The following is a 21,644-nucleotide window of genomic DNA, read 5'->3' on the forward strand; positions in this document are numbered from 1 at the left end:
TCGGGTAGGTACTTCTGGGTTACCATTATAATGATTTTTTGTGACAAAAATTTATATCTTACGCGTGGCTGGATACTAAAAGCCACAATAGCCACAATCATCTTTTTTTAATCGTCCTCATCTCCATTTAATTTTTTCTATGGTCGCACACGTCAAATTTGCTTGTAAACTTGTCAAACTTAAAATTGTGACTTTTGGAAGTTTCTGAAGAGCACTATAAAGATTATATTCGTTTAGTTTTATTAATTGTGTATTAGAAATGGTTGTTCTATCTTCATCTGTTTACAATGCCATAGTTGCAGATATACGGGAGTACAATGGGCTCACCAGATTTTGTAAAACTTTTCTAGAAGAAAAGTATTCACAGTAAGTTTGAAGTAGTCGATCTAATTATTATAACCTATTTTCATAAGAATTAATTTATTATGTTTATTTCAGTATTTCGCCGTTTACAATAGGCAGTATTCTTTCAACCCAACTAGTATGGCGAATGAAAACTTATATGAAGTCCAGATCCGGCAGTGACAAATATTATCGTGAATACAAAAGGAGTCAAGAAAATGGAGAAGCCCCGGGCGTTTTATTGAGGTAAAGTTTAGTTATAAGACCATGCTGCAATGTATGATAGATACACCTACAATAGATCTGGATATGAATTTATAAATTTAAATTTACCAACAACATTTTCTTTTTCTTTTCCATGCAATATTTAGTTCTGGTAAAAAAATCATTCCATTTGTGCGTTTCAGTATTGTAGAACCTCCTCATTTACGATTATTTATTTATTTTGCTTAATACGATTTAAACATTTGGTAAATATTTGGGATCGCTGGCCACGCTTAATACGATTTGAATATTTGGTAAATATTTGGGATCACTGGCCACGCTTAATACGATTTAAACATTTGATAAATATTCTGTATCGCTGGCCACGCTTAATACGATTTAAACATTTGATAAATATTCTGTATCGCTGGCCACGCTTAATACGATTTAAACATTTGATAAATATTCTGTATCTCTGGCCACGCTTAATACGATTTAAACATTTGATAAATATTCTGTATCTCTGGCCACGCTTAATACGATTTAAACATTTGATAAATATTCTGTATCTCTGGCCACGCTTAATACGATTTAAACATTTGATAAATATTCTGTATCGCTGGCCACGCTTAATAAGATTTAAACATTTGGTAAATATTCGGGATCACTGGACACGCTTAATACTATTCATTTTTTTTTTTTAAGGGTGGAGACGGTTTACAAGTAGTTCCTGTGAGCACTTAGGCCGTAGGCCCATTGTGCCATCTCCCATTTTACCTCAATCCTTTAACAACTCCCCAGATCCCCATTAATAAAGTTCACCAGGGTTGTCATTGGGTATGTGGCTATGTCTTCTGGTTCTACTGTATGTCTCCCCAGGTATCTGAGCCTAGTTCCCACCAGGGCAGGACATTGGCACCATATGTGAATTGGAGTCTCTTCATCCTCTTCACATTTCCTGCATCTATTGGTGTTTTCCTCTCCCAATATCTGCATGTGTCTCTTGAGATGACAGTGTCCCGTTAGTAGTCCTACCAGTTCCCTCAGCGAGTTTAATACTATTTAAACATTTAATAAATATTCGGTATCGCTGGCAAAGCTTAAGACGATTTGAAAAAAAATTAAAACCTTTTGAATACTTTTGAGTTAACTGAGGTTACTATAAAAGGTGACTATCTGCATTCGGGAAATTTCTAATTTTAAGGTTCTAATTTTAATTACGTATAATGAAAATTGTATAGGATGACAACCATTTCCAATAATTTCTGTCGTCCTAAAGTGTCGACGATAATTTCATATGTAGGTATTCCCGATACGGTGACCGGGTATCTCATCAAAATGACAGTTCAACACACACAAAAAGTGATATAAAGTTAATGACTCTGTATCACTTTTTAAAGGTGTGCTTAATTGTCATTTTGATGAAATATCATGGAACCTCCTGATACGCCGGGTTAGAAGAAACTTTAGTACCATTTAATTTTAATTTAAAAAAAAAATTATTTAATAAATATTTACACGATGATGCAGTACATTTTCTTTTGACTTAGATATATATATATGCATATTAGATAGGCACTATTTTGGCGGAACACTGGAAATAAAATTGGGTATTAGGGCAAATTTTTTAACAGTGTTTTTAAAAAATTTTCTACAAAAAACCTAACCTAACCTAACATATATATTAACCAAAACCAATCTAACCTAACCTAACCAAACCTATATTAACCTAACCCAACCTATCCTATCCTAACCTAACCTATAATAGCCTAACCATTTAAAAAATATTCGTAATAAAACATGCTTAAATACCTTCATTTTATTTTCAGTGTGTTCGGCCAAAATAGTACCTACCTAATTTGCATAGAGTAAATGGTGATAACGTCTCTTCTAGCCACTCGTATGGTGTCTGAAATACCAAAATAAGAAAAACTCATCAACAGAAATTATTTTGGCTGTCATCCCATGAAAGTAATAATTGCAACCTAAAAAAATTATTCACAAAGAAATAATGGTTTCTGAGCCTTTACGAAAAATTTTAATGTCCAAAACCCTTGTAACATTAACCATAGCTTGGTTGGTTTTATTTCAGGCTATCCACACAATACAACTTGAACCCCGCCATGTTGGCCAGATCCGTCCTGAAGTTGTGCACAAATGACTCGCAGAAAACAGTCAATCAATTGTTCAAAGACACCACACTCATTCAGGATCCACTGCTGGCCTATGAAGTTTACTTGGTACGTTATTTACTTACTTGGTATGCTAGATACTCTTGTCATAAAGTTATTATGTATAACTTGGTATGTTAGATGTTTGTGTCATAAAGTTATTATGTATTACTTGGTATGATTTGTATTTTGCCATTACTTATTAGTTTTTTTCCTACAGATACAACAGACATTATTTTTGTTCTTTTTTTCAAACAACTCATTTATAATACATATCGGTATATTATATATATTTAATTTTTATATACCTTACGAGTAAATTATTTTTCCGTTTTCCCTCTTACTGGTTTGCAACAAACATGAATAATTGTATGCATATACGAATGTACAATGTACATACTTACTTTATATTTGAAACTGCTTTATTTACAATATCAGGTGTTATTATTTGGATTTGATGTTAATCTTAGTATTAGCTTTTGATTTTTATTTTTTTGTATATGTTTCTGCTATCGTGGTACGAGAACACGCCGTCAGATGGAATGCAGGAAAACACTTCTTCTGCTTGACATATAAATTTATTAATTCACAATATAATTGCAGAGTATCTTATTTTCCTCTGCTCAAACTTAAACTGAAAGAAATAAAGGTCTAGTTTCCTTTATTCTTCAGTTTTCTCTAGGTTTACATAAACCTAGTAATTATCTCACGACTGACTGCGTAGGTACGCATGTACCTACCAGTTATTTCAATACTGCCTCTTGCCTAGGTACGCCTGTACCTACCAGTTATTTCAATACTGCCTCCTGCCTAGGTACGCCTGTACCTACCGGTTATTTCATTACTGCCTTTTTTCTGGGAGGTATCTGTATTTAAACTAAATTCTGAAGGACATATTACAAAAATAAAGTTGTTCTACCCGTTTGTCGGCAAACAACATTCTTAAACATAAAAGATAATGCACTTAACTATCCTAAATAATACAGACGTGACTTAAACAATACAAATATTTTAAAAGGATTATTTTAAGGGAGATAAAACTTTATTTGGGGTTTTTATTAATATGGGACAGGGGTGGGAAAGATATTGGCAAATATTTTTAGGCATAATGGTTTAACTAGGGTGATCATAAAATGGAGAGCGAACAGCTCTATTTGAAAGCCGTCGCCGCTTGAAGTAAAATGTCACGAATTCTTAAATCATAAATGATACACAAACAAGATAATATTTTCATAAAAATACCAGGCCAATGAATTGTTTTATTGTAGGGTCGAATGTGCAAATGTGGGAAACTACGCTAACTTTGAAAATACGAACTGTGGGAACGGGCCTGAAGGCTAAATTTTATTGAGCAATATGTAAAAGTCGCATTCTGGAAGATCCAGTATATATTTATGCTATTATCCATGTATTATGTTACACTTACATACATAAATTGTAAATTTCCTCTGTAAAAGCCCGATAGAGCGTTAATGAATAATAAATAAATATATGATTGATGCTTGTCATAAAGTTATTACATATTACTTGGTATGATAGATGCTTAAGTTATTATGTATCATCTTGACACCACTTACACTTGTGGCAAGACCATCACGGATGGAAGACTTAGCTACCAAAGGGATTGAACCCGGGAAGCCTGGGCGGTGATCTGACTCCTTCCTCCACTCAGCCGCTAAAGGGTTGAAAATCTATTTTCTGAACATATATCAGGATGTATCAGCACGTACAGGAAGGATTTTAATCAGCGATTCCTGAGTATATTTGGAGTTGAAAAAATACATGTCATTTTGGTGTCCGGTGATATTTTCATTCAATTAAAAATAAACAAAAATTTCCATCACCCCTCGCCATTGGGTAGTTAGATACAGTCACATGATTTGCACTCCGTCATGAAAGCGAAACCGTGTCACTTAATCCAACTAAAAATATATTTGTTTTTACTTGAAAAAAAAATATCAGATCGTAGGATGACATACGATATACATTTCTTACTTCAAATATGCTCGGGTATCTCCTCAATAAATAATGCTTATTAGTTCTCTAAAACTACAGCTCTTATCAAATAATATGTAGTCTTTCAGGATTCTAGTTTCTATCTCAATTCGAATTTGTCTTTGTTTCAGTGTTCCCTGTACGATAATGAATGTCTTTGTTTCAGTGTTCCCTGTACGATAATGAATGTCTTTGTTTCAGTGTTCCCTGTACGATAATGAATACATCTTTGTTTCAGTGTTCCCTGTACAATAATGAATGTCTTTGTTTCAGTGTTCCCTGTACGATAATGAATATGGTCATTTTGGAAATACAATTAAACAGTGAGTCCCTCAACTGAATAATATATTTATATAGATAAAAGAATAAATTATTTTCTCTCCAGTAAGCTATTGCGTGTAAACTGTATGGTTGTGAATTCTGTGCTTTGCCTTTTATATATTAACCTCTTAAATGGCAGCATATCCTTATCGCTTAAAAAAATCATTTCTCTGAATATAACTAGCTACTCTGGGGAAACTACAAATGGTAGTTTTTTTTTTTTTTTACAATTTTTAAAAGCACGCTCAGTCTTATTTATAAAGAATCCCTAATACGCCGCTGTAGCGCTGGTATAGCTATACGGTGAAGAGGGCCGTATACTGCTCGGGTTAAAATATTTAATCATATGTAATAATATTCACGCAAGATTTTTTTAGGCTGTCACCACTTTGTTCGAATCCTCTAAAACACGGACATTTTTGCATTTTACATTTAGTTGCTATCTTCACAATTCTTCAGATGACATTTGCGATATCATTAACCTGGTCTGCTTTGAATTGCTTCGTAATTTGGCCTATTCGATTAGCGTTCCGTGTTTGCTTTGGTAAATCGATTTAAAATATTTCTCTGGAATATGTTAATGAATGGGGATTACTGCTTTTTTACATTTTCCTTGAGCGACCGATCGATATTTGTCAAATCAACCAGATTGTTAACAAAGTCCACGATCTCCGTCTTAATACCATAGTAATACGTCCCTAATCCTGGGGGTCGGGCGGTTTAAAAATCTGCCAGCAACTAATACTGCAGTATTACGGCTGATATACGCAGTACGCTTGCGCGTGATTATGGTTAGCTTTTTCTACTAGCCTGTTCTTATCCCTACTTATTATCTATTATGAGTAAGACGGTATAATTTACAAAAACATCATTTTATAAAACATTATGATGAAAATCGAATCAAATGGCGCACTACGAAAATTTTGCAGCAGCGCACCAAGAGTTAAAGCTTTGCTAATTTCCTTGAGGCCAGAACTTATAATTTGTGAGTTTTTACTGCTTTAACTGATTAAATTTAGGCTATATCTTCAGCAAGTTATGATTAAACCAATTCCTCTTTCAAGACCTGAAGAAATTAATTTAAAGCTTCCTGAGTGGAGTTGTGAGGATGAAGCACATTTTTTATGCTAAATATGTTTTCCAGGTGCATTGGCGTTGAGTATGAACAAAAACTGGAACTTGAATTGAGAGCGATGGGCATTCATTTCATAGACGAAAACGTCCTTCGCAACAAGGGCTATGACAAAACACCAGACTTCAAGCTGATTTTACCCATTGCTGTGGATGGGTTTGTTATCAACTGGATCGAGAGCAAAGCCCTGTTTGGAGATGACACCACTCACTCGGGTTACCTCAAGGACCAGCTCTTGTGCTATTGGAATAGGTTCGGTCCGGGGCTGGTCATCTATTGGTTCGGCTATCTTGATGTCATAGAGAACACAACGGAGAATAAGAAGATGCTAATTCTCAGAGACAAATTCCCTGACAAAGAAAGTATAACATTGATGAATCCGGCCATTTTAGATTCTTGATAAATAAAGATGATGTATTTAATATAAGGACAAAGTACATAAGGTCGATTCTTCTTAATCGGTACACCAATTTATCGGGACAAAACCCAAGGAACAAAAACCAATAGACATCAAGTGACATGCGGCACAAGTGAGGGGAGATGTGCCCTACTACGGGTGTTCTGAGTTAATTCGGTTGACTTCACCCTGCAGACAGTGCAGAGCGCAGCCCAGAATAACCTCTCTCTTATCAGTCACCCAAGTTCCCAAGCCATGAGGTGTGTTATCCTTCTCTACCACGTCTTCCCCCAGATTATCAGTTGAGCAACCAAGTCATGGTATTTGTCACCCCTGATGTTGTGACCAAGAAATTGGGTATTTATTTTTTGTATATCACCATTGACCATTTGAAGAACTTCTACATCAGTCACCAATTCTGTCCAGGATGTTAAAAGTATGAACCTATTGATATATGTACATATACGAATTTGAAAAGCCTTTATCTTAAATAATGGTCAACTTTCAATATAGTTGTTTATTTACCGATACATTCACCTTAAGGACACTTCTTCCGTGTCAAACTAACACAAGGTATGACTTAAAAAAATATATTTACTCTCATACCATGTTACATGTTACATGAAGATATTGCTTCCTACCCTATAAAAAATGTTTTTAATTATTGTAAAAGTGCAAATAAAATTCAATTATTATATTAAAATGGTTTATTTTCTTTTTATTATATATTTATTGTAAACGTTTCTATAGTAATTCAATTAAATTCACAAATAATACGAACTCATGTAATCCGCCACAATCCACATTGATACAAGTTCCTCGTGTTCATATAATGTATACAGGCCATCGCACCGTATGTTCTAATTCTCAAAATAAATTGTGATGTAATTGCTTAAAAAAATATATTTCTCGTGAATGGTTACAACATGTCAAATCAGGAGATTGTTAACACAATACAATATATTCAATTACAAAGCGGAAATATTTCCTAATTTATGAGTAAATATTATAAGCGAACATAGGAAAACAAACGATGCAAAAGTAACTATAATTAAATGACAATAAGTATAATCATGAATTAAAAACTAATATTGAAATGCTTTTGTTTACATTGCTCAGGGGTTATTAGTTCCTCTGTTTTACTATCTAACTACATCATTCATTAGATGGGATGATTTAGGATTAAAAAAATATATTTAAACTAAAGTATTAAAACCTATAAGCTAAAATATATTGCTACGGCCTATCACTTATGTAAATGAATCATTTCAATGCAGAGAAAACCTTTACTTTCAACTTAAAAACAATAATATTCTAGCTGTTAAGCACCACAAGTATTTCAACAACTCAGGAAAAGAAAGCGTCAAACACAATAATAATATTATGCAATTCATACAAATTGCACTCTATCCAGAATTCCTACACTATATTATGCAAAATCAATCGCTGACTTGCTGCCAAAAGTCAATACTGACGACTACACAGTGATTTACGATTCATTATTGTATTTAAAATAATTGGTGGCTGTGAAAAAGCACCTGGGAGACGGTCCAAGCCCCAAACTTGCCGAGGGGGCTAGTACAATGCCAACTCGGGAGACAGTCCAAAGTGTTCATAGACAGTCCAAGCCACAAACTCACCGAGGGAGCTAGTACAATGCCAACTCGGGAGACAGTCCAAGCCACAAACTCACCGAGGGAGCTAGTACAATGCCAACTCGGGAGACAGTCCAAGCCACAAACTCACCGAGGGAGCTAGTACAATGCCAACTCGGGAGACAGTCCAAGCCACAAACTCACCGAGAGAGCTAGTACAATGCCAACTCGGGAGACACATGTAGCTTTTTCAAAGGAATTTAAAAAATGTTAGTTGGTGACTTTTAGCAGCAAGTCAGTATGTTATTATGTAGACTGCTCTCCAGAGAAAGTTCTCAAATATTAATATCAAATCTGTTTTACGATGGGCGGTCAATTTTGTGTTCATCTAGTATACAGTGTGCCATTTAACTAAAGAGTGCAATATAAAAACAGATGACAAAAAGTGTATACCACAGAAGTAGAGCCGAAAATGTCAATTTTCTTCTCATTCCTTTCTTTCGTTTTACATTATAAAATTATACTCCTTGTTCACTTTCCTGAACAGAGGAGTCCATGATAATCATTTACTTTCAGTCTTACAGTAGCAATCCAAATATAAACTTTTAAATATAAATTTATAAACAACAGAAAACATTTTAATAAAAAAAAAAGTTTAACTATACGATAAATGATTAGATTAGAAGAAACAGAAATGCTCCCGATGATTAAAGCGTGTTAATGTACGGCAATCGATATATCAAACATATATATATAAACACAAACTTATTGGTCCAAACAAAGTTTAATAATATTGTTAACTGCAAAAGACAATAATCATAATTTAATAAAATTGCACGATTCAAGTACTGAATGCGGAGAGGTCATTAACGAGTGAGGAAAAGCAAAACTAATTGCAGCGAAGGTTACCGTTGCCCATAGAGGTTGAATTCCTTCCCTTCACAAGAATAACTTGAAAGGCGAGACCTTAACTTATATTATACATTTTACAGATTTGTCACAGTAGAATTATCTCACGTGTTACGAGTGCCGTGCGCCGTGACGCCTGCGCATTTCATGGAAACGTCCCGTCACGGCGGGAGTGTATCACTGAAGGCGTTGCTATAATGTTTTGCTACCGGCACGTAAGAATGAAGAGAAGGACGTCTTTCTTCCGAGGCCTTTCTCCTTTTTTCGGGCCTGTCTTTCTTCCTGGTTCTCGGCTCGCTTTTCCGTGTAGTTCCTCCGTCTAAATGTTATTTTTCTGCGAAACCATCCTGCAACAAGCATTAGGGCATTACATATGGTTCAGTTTATAAATCTCAATTCGTAGTCCAATAAATCGAAATGTAAAGTGCCCTGCATATTCATTTTAACTAAATTATCAGTCCGAAGCGTGATGTTGTGAAAAAAGTATGAAATTATTGACCGCATTAAAAAAATTATGAAGTTGTAAAAAAGGACAGTTTACCCTTAGAATAAGTACATACATACATTATTTGAAAGGCATTAAAACAGTAATTCTCAAAATGTTCATTAGATAAATTACCAAGGGAGTCCATAAGACTGAGTTTTCTCTAATTGGCAAGATAAATTTTACAGGCATTAACAAACCGGGAAACGTCTATAAATAAAAATGTTTGTTCAAAATCTTAAATCTCCCAAAGTTCTTCACGGATTGCTTTTAAATTTTGACACAACGTTGCATTCGCATACGCGTGTATGTTTATATACCTATATTATAAGATGTGCGACATATAAAAACATGCTTTTTTTTGTTGGATGTAAATGAAAAATGCGCTATTGTTTCTCTATCTACACAGACAGACTGTGCTACAGCAACGCGTATGCGTACGGAGTACAGCTAGTTATTAAATAAAACGTCCACATTACATACATAGACTTTATAAAGTACGTTTCAGATAAGAAGTAAAAAAAAAATTGATAGGAAATATTTATTATGTAATTTAATATTTTTAAATAAGTTATTACAAAATATTTTTGATTATCTGAAACAGACTTACTAGCAAGGATGTGATTAATATAATTTTTACGATTGCTTGGTTCGATAGTGAAAACTAAACACCCTTGATACCTATATACCACCGATGCGCATATTATGGTGCTTGATTAATCCATGCGTCCAGCCATATTTAAATGTCATAAACATTACCGAACATATTAAACAACTTAGCTTTTAATAAATATAAAATTTCAATTGCAATATACATCGCCCTCAACCCAATTCCAGAATAACTCAAAATAATATACACAATAATTTTAACAACTCACAGATGTGTTTGTACAGAACATTTTGTATAAGAGTGACAAAAATAATATTCACATTAAAAAATATTCAACTTCACATGACTTCCCACTAAAACGTTAATTGTTTTGATCACAGCAATACCTGCAAATCTTACCAATACGTCTGCGTAAAAATGTACAAGTAGTTGTTAAGTTTCAACATTTTACGATACAAACAGTAATAATAATGAATGGGCAAAGACAAGTAATAATAATATGTACACAACGAATAGATGATGAAGCCTATGGTTGTTAGGACACTGGCAGAAAGCGCTCTCAAACGGGAAATTGTTAAACGAGATGACTCCTTTTAGATGATGACCCAAATATGTACCACCAGATTGATTGAATCGTTGATTGATAATAAGCGAAGGTCAGTGTCTTTACCTGCGAGCGAACGTCGCTTTTTGGTTGGTTTATGCTCAAGTGGTATAGAAGGTAACTGTCAAACAATCGCCACGATTAATAACAAGACAGTTGCAATGGACATGACAAATGTATTAGCAGATTTAAAAATTAATTAGAACAGACACATTTTGGAAAATTAAAAGATTAATTGGATAGTTAATTAATATAGTTATTGATATTAATTTGTAAGAGGATGGGTTGTTGATAAATTTGAACAATTCATCAAATTTCAACGTCGATTTTAAAGTTCTGTGAAGGTTCTATTATTATATGATTAATAACCATTTGGTTCACAATAACAGAACTTAAAAAGCAACTTTTAAAATTGATGAATTGTTTAAATTCTGTGAACAACCCGTCCTAAGATGTTCTGTGTGAAATATTGTCATAAAATTATTATTCAGGGTGGCCAAATTTTTTTTTCGAGCAATCGAAAAAGAGTTAAAGTTGCAAGTTAAAAATTACTTCAGGAATAAAATATTATGAGGTATACAAGAAAAAGTTTTTAGAGAAAAAACCATTCTGGTCTTAAGAAATTGTATCTCCTGATAAGGATTTAAACATTTCTTGATATTATTTCCTGATAATTCTCGATCATGGTCTGGCCACCCTGTTACAAATTAATTATTTTATAAAGTGTTCTTGGGTATATAGAAAAAGCTGTCGGAAATACAAAAGCAGTAATGATTTTTTTTAATTATCCCTGAGCGCCGAATGATCCGTGCCAAAAAAACAACATTTCAGGAGTAATAAATAGGGGATAAATTCACCCCATCTTTCTGTAATTTTTTCTGACATAACAATAAAACCAAAGTTCTTTGACAATAAAAAATGATGTGCAAGTTAACTTAATTGAACAGTTAAATTGGCACAAAACGGATATTGTAGATTCAAAAACATTAAAGAAAAGTGAATATGATCGTAATATCTAAACAATTTAAATAACTCCCCTAGAACAAGCATATCGATAAATATCGTTTATTTATAAAAGTTCCAGGGCACAACTGCAGATCGCCAACAAGCGAAAAAGTTCATGTCGACTAAATTAAACAGATTTAATCAACAAGAAATGGTGTTTGTTCGTGGACGATCTGCGCTCGTGCTCGGGAGTGTTGTCAAATAACCGATATTGACGAGAAAACGTTTATTGGTATGCTTGGGCTAAGGGACAAGGTATGCTCATCAAAATAGCTATAAAAATGTAGGTGTTTCAAAGTCTATACCGGGAAATACGACTAATGGATCTGAGGTGGCTCAAACGGTTTTTATTTAAATAAATTTAGTGTAAGAAGAGTTGAGTTAGGAGAAAAAGTTGGCATTCTGACGACAACAAGAAATGTAACGAAGGCGAATATTATCATTTAGTGCGAGAACTAGACACAATATTGTACCTGTGATGGACCATTAAGTGACAAATTGGAGCCGTGTAATCTTCCGTCCAATTCTGTAAGGCAGGCATTATCCTGAAAACAAATCATAACAACTCTTTACAAAAATGTATCAAATAATACAGCAAAAATGCACAAGCGTATGATGAATAAAATACAACAATTCAGCTTAAGCTTTAAAAACAGAGTTAAGGCAGTTACACAACAACAAATATAATATTAATATGCGCGGTGCGTCCATAAACTCGTAGTAGCGGGACAATGGTGAATTTACATCACACTTGGAGACAATTTTGTGGTACAACCTGTTTTTTGATTTGAGTACGAAGCTGGAATTTTTTAGTTCAAATTTGAAAAAAATTGGTCGCTGAGGGGTTAATATCAGCTGTTTAATGTCTTTTCATAAGATCCCGCTTGTACTATGAGTTTCCGGACACTGTGTATAAGTGAAGCGGCAGGCTACGCTCGCCATACAATTTAATACAGTCGTCACAGATATAATATTAAAATAACCCTCTGTCACAACCGTTGTATGGCAAATATGGTATGAGTATGGCGTGATATCGTGAGATAGACCACGCCCACATATTATATCTCTCATCTGCGACTAGATTTAAACAAAACCAAAGCGACATTAGTGAAATATTAATAATAAGCATAGGACAACACTGCAAACGGTCTAGGCTGACAGGAGCCATTAATGCAATTTTATTAATTCAAAGCTTGCAAAATAATCTGCAAGTCAAAATTTAACACATTTCAATCTTAAAATACATATATACGAATAAAAAAATTTCCACCACAATATAGATATAATATATTATGTATAGTATATTTATGTACTGATAATATGGTAAAATGGTCAGCTCTAGCAAGCTATACACCGGTGTAAGTGAATGTGTAAAAGTAAGATAACCCAACCCGGCGGTGAACAAAGCTTGGCGCTCGAGTCTAGGCACACGGCGGACTAAAGAATTTGACATAAGAATACTGGCAAATTTTAGAGCTTGATTTTGAGGTTTCAACTAGTAAAAATAACAGCGGATTATAGTGGTTGCCATGTTTTCAAAGATTGTGACTAATGTTGTAAATAAAAATATTATGTAGGATTGATTACAGTGAGTAAAATGTTGTTTAATTTTGTTGGCAGTTCGGTGCACGAGTGAATGTTTCCAAACCTCAGGCACATGTTAGGATACAAGTCGAGCGACTTGTATCTCAACAACAACAATAAAACATTAATAATAACGCTTTATTCTAGAATTTGGGGAGGTTTGTGCAATCCCACAACTCCCATAAAGTGTATAAATGAAGCACAATTGGTAATTAGTCAATTAATTGTGCAGTAAAAATGTTGGTGAAAAAATAGCAAAAGCCATGAATGACAGCGAATGATCATAGGCCATCATAAACTACCTCTCTTAATCGTTCTAAATCGTCAGTTTCATCTGACACAATGATTTCTGGTCCAGAATGCTCCAAGTTGATATTCAGCTCACGTTCATATTCTAAATCAGCTTCTAGATAGGTTATTTTATCTTCCAACTGAAATAATTAAATACCAGAAGATTGTTATATGTCACGCCAAACGGTTTATACTCTACAATTTAAATCTAGGGAAAGGAGGAGGGAGGACTTACTTTGGAGATGGTATTTTTCTTAAGGTTGTCTAATTCTTGCTGCTTTTCCAATAATTGCTTGGCCCACCTCTGCTCTTCTTGGGTGACATTGTTTTGCAGTCTACTTAGTACTCCTTCCTGTAGAAACAAAGCAGAAGTTTAGTCAAGTGCAGTGTACGAGGGCACGGTGAAATGTCTGAAGGAAACTCTAATCACAGAGGCATACTTTACGTGATTACGAAAATGTTTACTTTGCAATTTAAAGTCTTGGGAAAGTAGTTGTCTATTCATAAATGCAAAGTTTAACCTGATGTTTTATTTTATTTGGTTTTTTGCCCAGCCGGGCTTTTACATGCATTTTAAAACAGAATATATCTAATAAGCTATCGAAATGTTGCATATAATAATAATACTAGGCTGATTTATATAGTGCTGTTTTTGTGAAAAATCACCTCAAGGGCGTGTGATCCTTCAGTGGCTACCTCTGTACACGGATGTCGCATACGTGATCCTTCGGTGGCTATCCCCATAGACAGATGTCGTATATGTTATCCATCGGTGGCTATTTCTGTATACGGATATCGCATATGCAATATCCATGTGCCGTGGCTACCTCTGAATATGGATGTTGCATATGTGATCCAGCAGTGACTGTTCCCGTAAACGGATGTTGCATATGTGATCCATCGGTGGCTATCCCCATAGACAGATGTTGCATATGTGATCCATCGGTCCCATACACAGATCTCGCATATGTGATCGGTGACGTGTGATGAGATAGATTACGTACAATAGGCCAGCTTTCTAAAGTTTAACATACTAAATTCTTTTTTTTATTTCTCGCAGGTATCGTTTAATCAAGTTCATACGCACCGTATCGTCAATAACCCTCTTGTATTTGCTGACCAGCGCCTGCAGCTGTGAGACCTGCCCCTCGAGCTCCTTCTTGGCGGGGTCCTCCTGAACGATGGTGACCACGGGGGCGGGAGTCTGTGCCTGGCTCAGCAAGCGCGAGGCCTGCTCACTGAACTGCTGCAGCCACTCGGGGTGCGAGGGGCCTTTCACAGTCACAGAGGGGAAGAGCCTCTGGAGCACTTCTTTGCTGGCACGCTGCTCCGAGAGGGTGGCGGCTTCCACGGCCTCCTGGAAGAGAACATTGATTTTAAATGGTGATGAAAAAAATCCAATACATCTATTTATCTCTAAAATTAAATGTTCTTTTAAAACGACCGATGAAGTGGGCATACATTGGCATAAAAAATAGCTGGGTAAAATAACACTAAAATACTTTCAAATGAAGCCTCTTTACCCAGAGATGCAGAAGGGTGCTTGCCTTGCCGATCCATTATTTACCAAAATATTTAACAAAATATAATTGATTTTTTAGCAATTATGTAGGTTGCAAACATAATTTAAATATTATATAATATGTATAGGTTAGAACATTTCCAAAACCCAGGTGATATAGTTGATACGACATTTGTTCCCTTCACCTTATGTGATCTGACGAGACTACACTACAGCTTCCACGGCCGTTATATTCCGAATTTAACTAGGTATTGGCTAATTAATTTTAAATTTAATATTGATTTATCCAATAATTGAATTGGCAATACATATAACTAACGGTCACAGGCATCATAGTCTATAGCTTAAATACGAAAATGCGTATAATCCAATGCCGAGAATATTTTTTTTACTACTTGATACAAAACATTGACTTTTCTCTACTTTCTATAAATATAATAATGCCTATATGCCTTCTGGAAGAAATTCTCTAAATGATAGTCAAAACCCTATCAAATCCATGGCGTAGTTTAGAAGAAATAAGTGCACAAACAGACAGACCTTATTTTACATATTTGTAATAAGCATTTACTTTGTGGCTCGTCATAATTTACAATAAAAGATATAAATGTTTTTTAGACTACTTTAATTTTAATTGTACTCTACCGGTTTCGGAAGCACCCTTCCTTCGTCAGGAGAATATTAAAAATGTTAATGAGTACAATTAAAATTAAAGTGTTCTAAAACAAATTTATATCTTTTATTGTAGACCTATTTTAGACTATTTATAGATAGGAACTAGCTGGGTCCTTTCTAACACAAAGCGATAATACAAACAACAAACATTTTATTTTATTAATACACACATAATATTAATAACAGGTATATAAAATTAAATGAAATATTACATTTTGAAAGCAAAAGGGCATAAATTGAAATATTGAAGACAATATTAGTGATTTTTAAACGCAAATCTGAAACAGAAAAATCAGAAAAGGAAACGGTCACATCTGGGACTCCCAGATGTGACCGTTTCCTTTTCTGATTTTTCTGTTTCAGATTTGCGTTTAAAAATCACTAATATTGTCTTCAATATTTAAATATTATAATTTGAGGTTTTTACTCAATAAGTTATTCCGAAAAATAATAATGGGCATAAATTGGTTTTCACTTGTAGCATAAAATGAATTTTCATGCATTTTTGCCTGTCTCTTGGAATAAAAAATGACAAAACTGCAAACACAACGCAAAATTGGAGAAATGGCCCTTGTGCTTTAGGAGCAATGAACATTATAAGGAAGCAAGGAATGTATTAAAATTGATGTAAAAAATCAACTAAGGACGGGTTGTTGCACAGAATTTTAACAATTCATCAAATTTCTCAGTTAATATTAAAATTATGTTAGTATTCTACTACATTTTGAAATAATAAAAGAACTTTTACAGATATTGAATTTTAACTTTGAAATGTGATTTGTTAAAATTCTGTGCAACAACCCTTCCTAAGAACATCATCATGCAAACAACTAGTGCGATAGGATTCTGTATCTATAAATATTCCAAACATAGATTCAAACTAAAAATAAAAAGTTATCTGAAATCAACATTTAAAATATACAAAAAGAAAGACATGAATAAGTAAATAAGACATGAAAGACAAGTTGCGAATAACCTGACGATATTTGAATTTCTCCTATAATCATTATAGTGGGAAGAAATTGCTTGTGCAATGTTAGAGAACTTGGCTAGCAGAAGAATTAAACCCACAGTGCCTGAGTGGGAACCCTAGGCATTTGTTCATCCAGCTACTATCCGTTCATAATAATTGTTAAAGCTCAGTTGTTTCACAGAATAATTAATCAAATTTAAAAGTCGATTTTCAAGTTCTACGAAAGTTCCGTTATTACTATCCATAACGGGCCAGTTGTTTCACAGTACTTGAATAATAACAGAATTTTAATATTAACTTCGAAATGTGATGAATTGTTCGGTGAAACAACTTAGCTTTAATAATTATTATGACCGGTTGTAACCGAATGAACAAATGCCTCGGATTCTCACCCAGACGCCGTGGGAACTCGGGGCACCTGTTTTAGGCAGCCCCAACAAAAACATGGCACACCGTAAACCCTGTTCTAAGTTTGCGATCTTTGTACAAATATTGTATGATGATGAATGCAAGTATATTTCATAGAAAGGTCACATTGCATTCAAGCGAGGATTACAGGATGACAGGGGTGCATAAGCAGAGGGACGACTTGCGTGGTGCGATGGGAACACTTACTCTAACCGCACTGACATCCGCGGGTTTGGGAGCACTGTCAACGCTCTGCAATTTCTTTTCGGCGGCTTGGAACGCTTCCATCACTTTCCAGTTCTTTGTTCTGAGCTCCTGCGTAGCGTTTCAAGTCAATCGCAGTGACACACGCACACAAAAAGGGGTGCAAAACAAACAAAACATGTCAGTTAAAGGCAACTCAAAAGGTCTTCATCATTCAGCACAAACCGAAACAAGTATTTTTTTATTGATTTACTCCACAAGAAAGCAAGCCTTGAGGGAAATAATTTTCCTCAGGCCTATATCATCTTTGGGGATGCTGTTTGGAGGGTATTTTTGATGAAAGGAAGGAGGAAGCGACGTGTAAAATGTTAGTCGCGCATTTGACGTGTTTTATTAAAGGTTCAACGAAGGAGAATTGAAGGTTCGTGCATTCGAAGATAATATGCAGATTATTAATTCATGTTAAAGGTTGCCCTAGATTGTATTTGAATAAGAAAACAGGATTTTTTAAATATGTACTAAATCAAAACTGAAAATCCAGCATTACAAAATTTTACTAAAAATTTAAAACATTGACTGAAAAATGTGATGAAAAAAAGTTTACATAATGTATCATGTCAACTAAGTGTTATGTGGGCAATTTTGACAAGCATAAATTTAAAATTATATATATATCTGTTTCATCTCGCAAATATTCATCTTATAACTTTTGCATGACTAATGATGATTTGTGACAAAAACTTTGGTAGAGCTTGTAACAAAAGCTGCAAAACTAATACGTGACAACTAATAAATCTACCAAACTCACAATATATTTTAATTCCGTTCACCGAGAACAAATCATTTTCAAAAAAGGTGTCTTGCAATGTTTACCCCACAGCCAAATTTGCTGAATAATAAATCAACAGAATAAAATATATTACTGAAATTAGCACCAATAGCTTCATCCAGACGGTGAGAAGCATCTGGATGTGCGAACAATTATCAAGCAATAGTTGAACATTAATCAAAAGGTCTGAATATATTATTATGCAGCCACAATTTTTGACTGCACTATCATTTGTTTGTTATGTTGTTGCAAATTGCCTCATACGCTAGTGTCGCGCTGTCTGGACGAAGCTATTGAAGGATGCATCAAATTAATAACTAATTGTTTAAATAAAAGCAAAAAAATATGCGCATCAAATTTTGTTAAAGTTTGACCAAAAACAAAATGAACGTTCCCTAGCATTATCCGGAATGAAGTTCACTGTGGGAAACGAGTGCGGTATGGTAAACGCTACCGAACTACTAATAAATCACACGTTTTCTATCCATGTGCGTCTGAGCACCTTCTTTCGCTTGTTGTTCCTTGTTTTGAAAATGATTGTTTCACGGTAAATAGAGTAGTACGTTAAATAAACAAATTCAAAATGGGTTAGTATATGGTAACCGAACAGCACAGAACATGATTAAAAATAGATTAGGTAAGGAAATTAAATTAGGTTAGGTTTTTTTAACTTTTCTTCAATGTTCTGTTTTGTCATGGAACTGTAAAATATAGCTCATAATGAGTGTTGTATATGAAGCTCTTACGTTGTTCTTGTCTGTGTACTGGTCGAGCTGACGCTGCAGACTGTCCAGCTGCTGGGAGTGCTTGACCTCCAGTTCACTGCAGGCTGCGGCGACGGCCTTAGCGACTATCTCAGTATCGTCCTGCCAAACAAACTCACATTAAAATACTATAAACGATGGGTATAAATAATCACTAGTTTGAAATGGCTGTAGCGTGAATTTCACATAAAATTTTGGTGGATTAAATGCGAGTAGATATTTACCTAACTACCGCACTTTTAATAGGCACAGATTATGGAAATTCTACTTCATTTCAACTTAATTACTACAAGAAACATCTATTTACGTCGGGAGAGATGGTATAATGATCCGTTATGCCATAAAACATGCATATTTTTATTCAATCGAAGTTCAAAATTTTACTTACAAAACGATACCTCCGCCATTTTGGACTTTTTAGTATTGAGTGAAATTTGCAAAAGTTTTGTTTCTATCTAAATATGCATAAATAACAAGTTGTTTCTTGTAGGAATTGTTGAAAGGAAGTATATCGGACGCTTGTGCGTTATAGTTTAAGAATAAATTTTATATTGTTTTTGTTTATATCTGACGCTACTGTGTTATATTTGAAGAAATGAATAAATATTGTTTTTGTGTATAATGTTAATCGGCGGATGTGACATTAATCAACTATTTGAAATTGTCCATATTCACGGAACCCTGCATTATGTACCTAGCTATAAGATTGACACATTCCTCATAATAACTTGTAAAAAATAAACAATTGGCTCCCGGGCAGTGGGTAGAAAGTGTGGGTAGTCCGAAGCTGGCTCGTACGCTCCGACGGCTATAGAAATCCGACCAATGAGAAGCCATTAACGGGCCGCCGACCTTTTTTTTATGTGCCGTTGTAGAGTCGCAATTTTAACAAAAAGCAGCTATTTTTAATTTTAAGTCTCCTTCTCCATTGGGTCGCCATCGCCTCTGACATATCCGCTGAGTTCTGATAATTTTATTGGCCCTTCTCCCTCATCGATTGAATTAACTGACCGGTGGGAACCACGAGGCTTGCAAAGACCCTAACATACTTAACCGCCTTTAAAGGCGATCTTTCACTTATTTGCATTTTGCACAAAAGTCGTGTATGTACCAGAAACGTCCTTTTCAGGACAAAAGTCAATTAATTTGCATTTTACAAAGTCGTTTGCGGCGTGTAACTAACCCCTATTTTACAGTCTGTGTGCACACGATATTTAGTCGGGTACAGGAAGTGTAATTTCCACAATCTGTGCCTAAAAGTATGGCAGTTAGGTAAATAATTACCAAAATTAGATGATGTTTCAGATGCATGGAGAGATATGTTGTGGAAACAGGAGAAATTGTCAATCCCCAATGAAAATCTTGGGGATTGATATTGAACTTCATTAAAGGGGTTGAGCTATTGTAAAAGGAAAACAGTAAAACATGGGAGATCGCACAATGGGCCTATGGCCTAATTTTTACTGTTAACAGTTTATGATATCACTGGATTAACCTTTATGAAGTCAGTATTAACCTTTAGTTCACTGAGAGAATTAGTCCATACCTTTTCGGGAGTAGCGATGCCATTGGGGGTAGGTTTTGCAACCAGCTCCTCCTTGAGCTGCGTGACGCAGGCATTGAGATGGTCTCGCTCAGATTTCACTTTCTTGAGTTCATCAGATAACTAAGAAACAAAATAATCATGAACAGAGAGTATTGCCATGTAGTAGTTTATTATAAATGCATTACTAGAAGAGGAAAAATGTGAGATTGCTATTTTTTGTTCGGTATATCAAAGTGATTTTTATTTTGTCAAGCGTAAAAAATTACATACGTATTGGTTTTGTCTGTCCAATTCTTCTTGTTTCTGTTCGTGTTGCATTGAGAGTTGCTGGGATTGACTTTTGAAAGATGAAAGATGTTGCAATTCTGCTTGGACATCATTTAGACCTATAAACAAAAAATCGAGTTAGAACCATAATTACACATATCCTCCTAATGAATATTTAATAATTTCTTGTAGCATTTGAATGTTTCACCTTTCAATCTGTCATTCGCTTGCATCAACTCTTGTTTGACGAACTGTTCTGAGTTGATGGCATTCAGCTTTTGGTTTTCCAACTCTGCCATCTGTCTGTTTGCGTCCTGTGAACAGAAACATTAGTTTATTATCCCGAAATTTCCAAATCTTGTAATTTCTAATCTTCAAACTAACTCAAGCTTGTTTTCCCCCCAAATAATACATTTGTCAAAAAGTCTCCGTTGGTTTGCCATGCTTTAAAAATGGAACACATTTAAATGTTGAGGAAAATTATTAGCTATCTAAAGTACCTACCTACCACAGTTACATTACCTTTTTTTAAAATAGTGCCCTTTTAATACTATATTTATAAAGTAGGTATGTAAGTAGAAACATAATAGAAAAATATTTAAGTAAAATGCGAACCTCGAGCTGTCTGCCAAGTTCAGAGGCGTGATGCTGGGCAGCCAAGAACTTATCTCGCGAGGCGTGGAGATCATTGGCAACGGCCGCATGAGCCGCACGAAGTTCTTCCAACTCTCCTTGGAGAGCGTCCTTATTCTGAAATAGACAATAGTCACCATGAAATTAAAAAACAAGATATAAATAAAAAAAAATAAAAT

General features: G+C 34.7%; 2 protein-coding genes across 9 annotated transcripts in view; one reads left to right on the forward strand and one right to left on the reverse strand.

Moving 5' to 3' along the window:
- The first annotated feature begins 159 nt into the window (after positions 1-159).
- On the forward strand, positions 160-7,265 carry LOC149416705 (CDAN1-interacting nuclease 1). Its single transcript, XM_089640898.1, has 5 exons — positions 160-366; positions 439-588; positions 2,639-2,786; positions 4,986-5,035; positions 6,178-7,265. Exons 1-5 carry the CDS (start codon positions 260-262, stop codon positions 6,563-6,565), a joined length of 843 nt encoding a protein of 280 aa, XP_089497024.1. The 5' UTR covers positions 160-259; the 3' UTR covers positions 6,566-7,265.
- A 184-nt stretch (positions 7,266-7,449) lies between these two features.
- Positions 7,450-21,644, reverse strand: part of LOC149416706 (uncharacterized) — a 42,735-nt gene continuing 28,540 nt past the window's right edge. For 4 of the 8 annotated variants that reach the window (XM_089640891.1, XM_089640890.1, XM_089640895.1 and 1 more), the window contains 12 exons: positions 21,448-21,582; positions 21,041-21,146; positions 20,836-20,951; positions 20,566-20,685; positions 19,002-19,121; positions 17,430-17,537; positions 14,732-15,001; positions 13,880-13,996; positions 13,656-13,784; positions 12,243-12,314; positions 10,831-10,885; positions 7,450-9,413 (listed from right to left, as the gene is read on the reverse strand). In XM_089640891.1, the coding sequence (XP_089497017.1) occupies positions 9,259-9,413; positions 10,831-10,885; positions 12,243-12,314; positions 13,656-13,784; positions 13,880-13,996; positions 14,732-15,001; positions 17,430-17,537; positions 19,002-19,121; positions 20,566-20,685; positions 20,836-20,951; positions 21,041-21,146; positions 21,448-21,582 (1,503 nt within the window). In that variant the 3' untranslated portion in view covers positions 7,450-9,258. The remainder of the gene's footprint in view (positions 9,414-10,830; positions 10,886-12,242; positions 12,315-13,655; positions 13,785-13,879; positions 13,997-14,731; positions 15,002-17,429; positions 17,538-19,001; positions 19,122-20,565; positions 20,686-20,835; positions 20,952-21,040; positions 21,147-21,447; positions 21,583-21,644) is intronic. The other 4 variants (XM_089640892.1, XM_089640893.1, XM_089640896.1 and 1 more) reach the window with 4 other exon arrangements.

The sequence above is a fragment of the Hesperophylax consimilis genome, chromosome 16 (assembly GCF_061612785.1).
Source record: "Hesperophylax consimilis isolate HC1 chromosome 16, BYU_Hcon_1.0, whole genome shotgun sequence".
NCBI classification, from domain to species: Eukaryota; Metazoa; Arthropoda; class Insecta; order Trichoptera; family Limnephilidae; genus Hesperophylax; species Hesperophylax consimilis.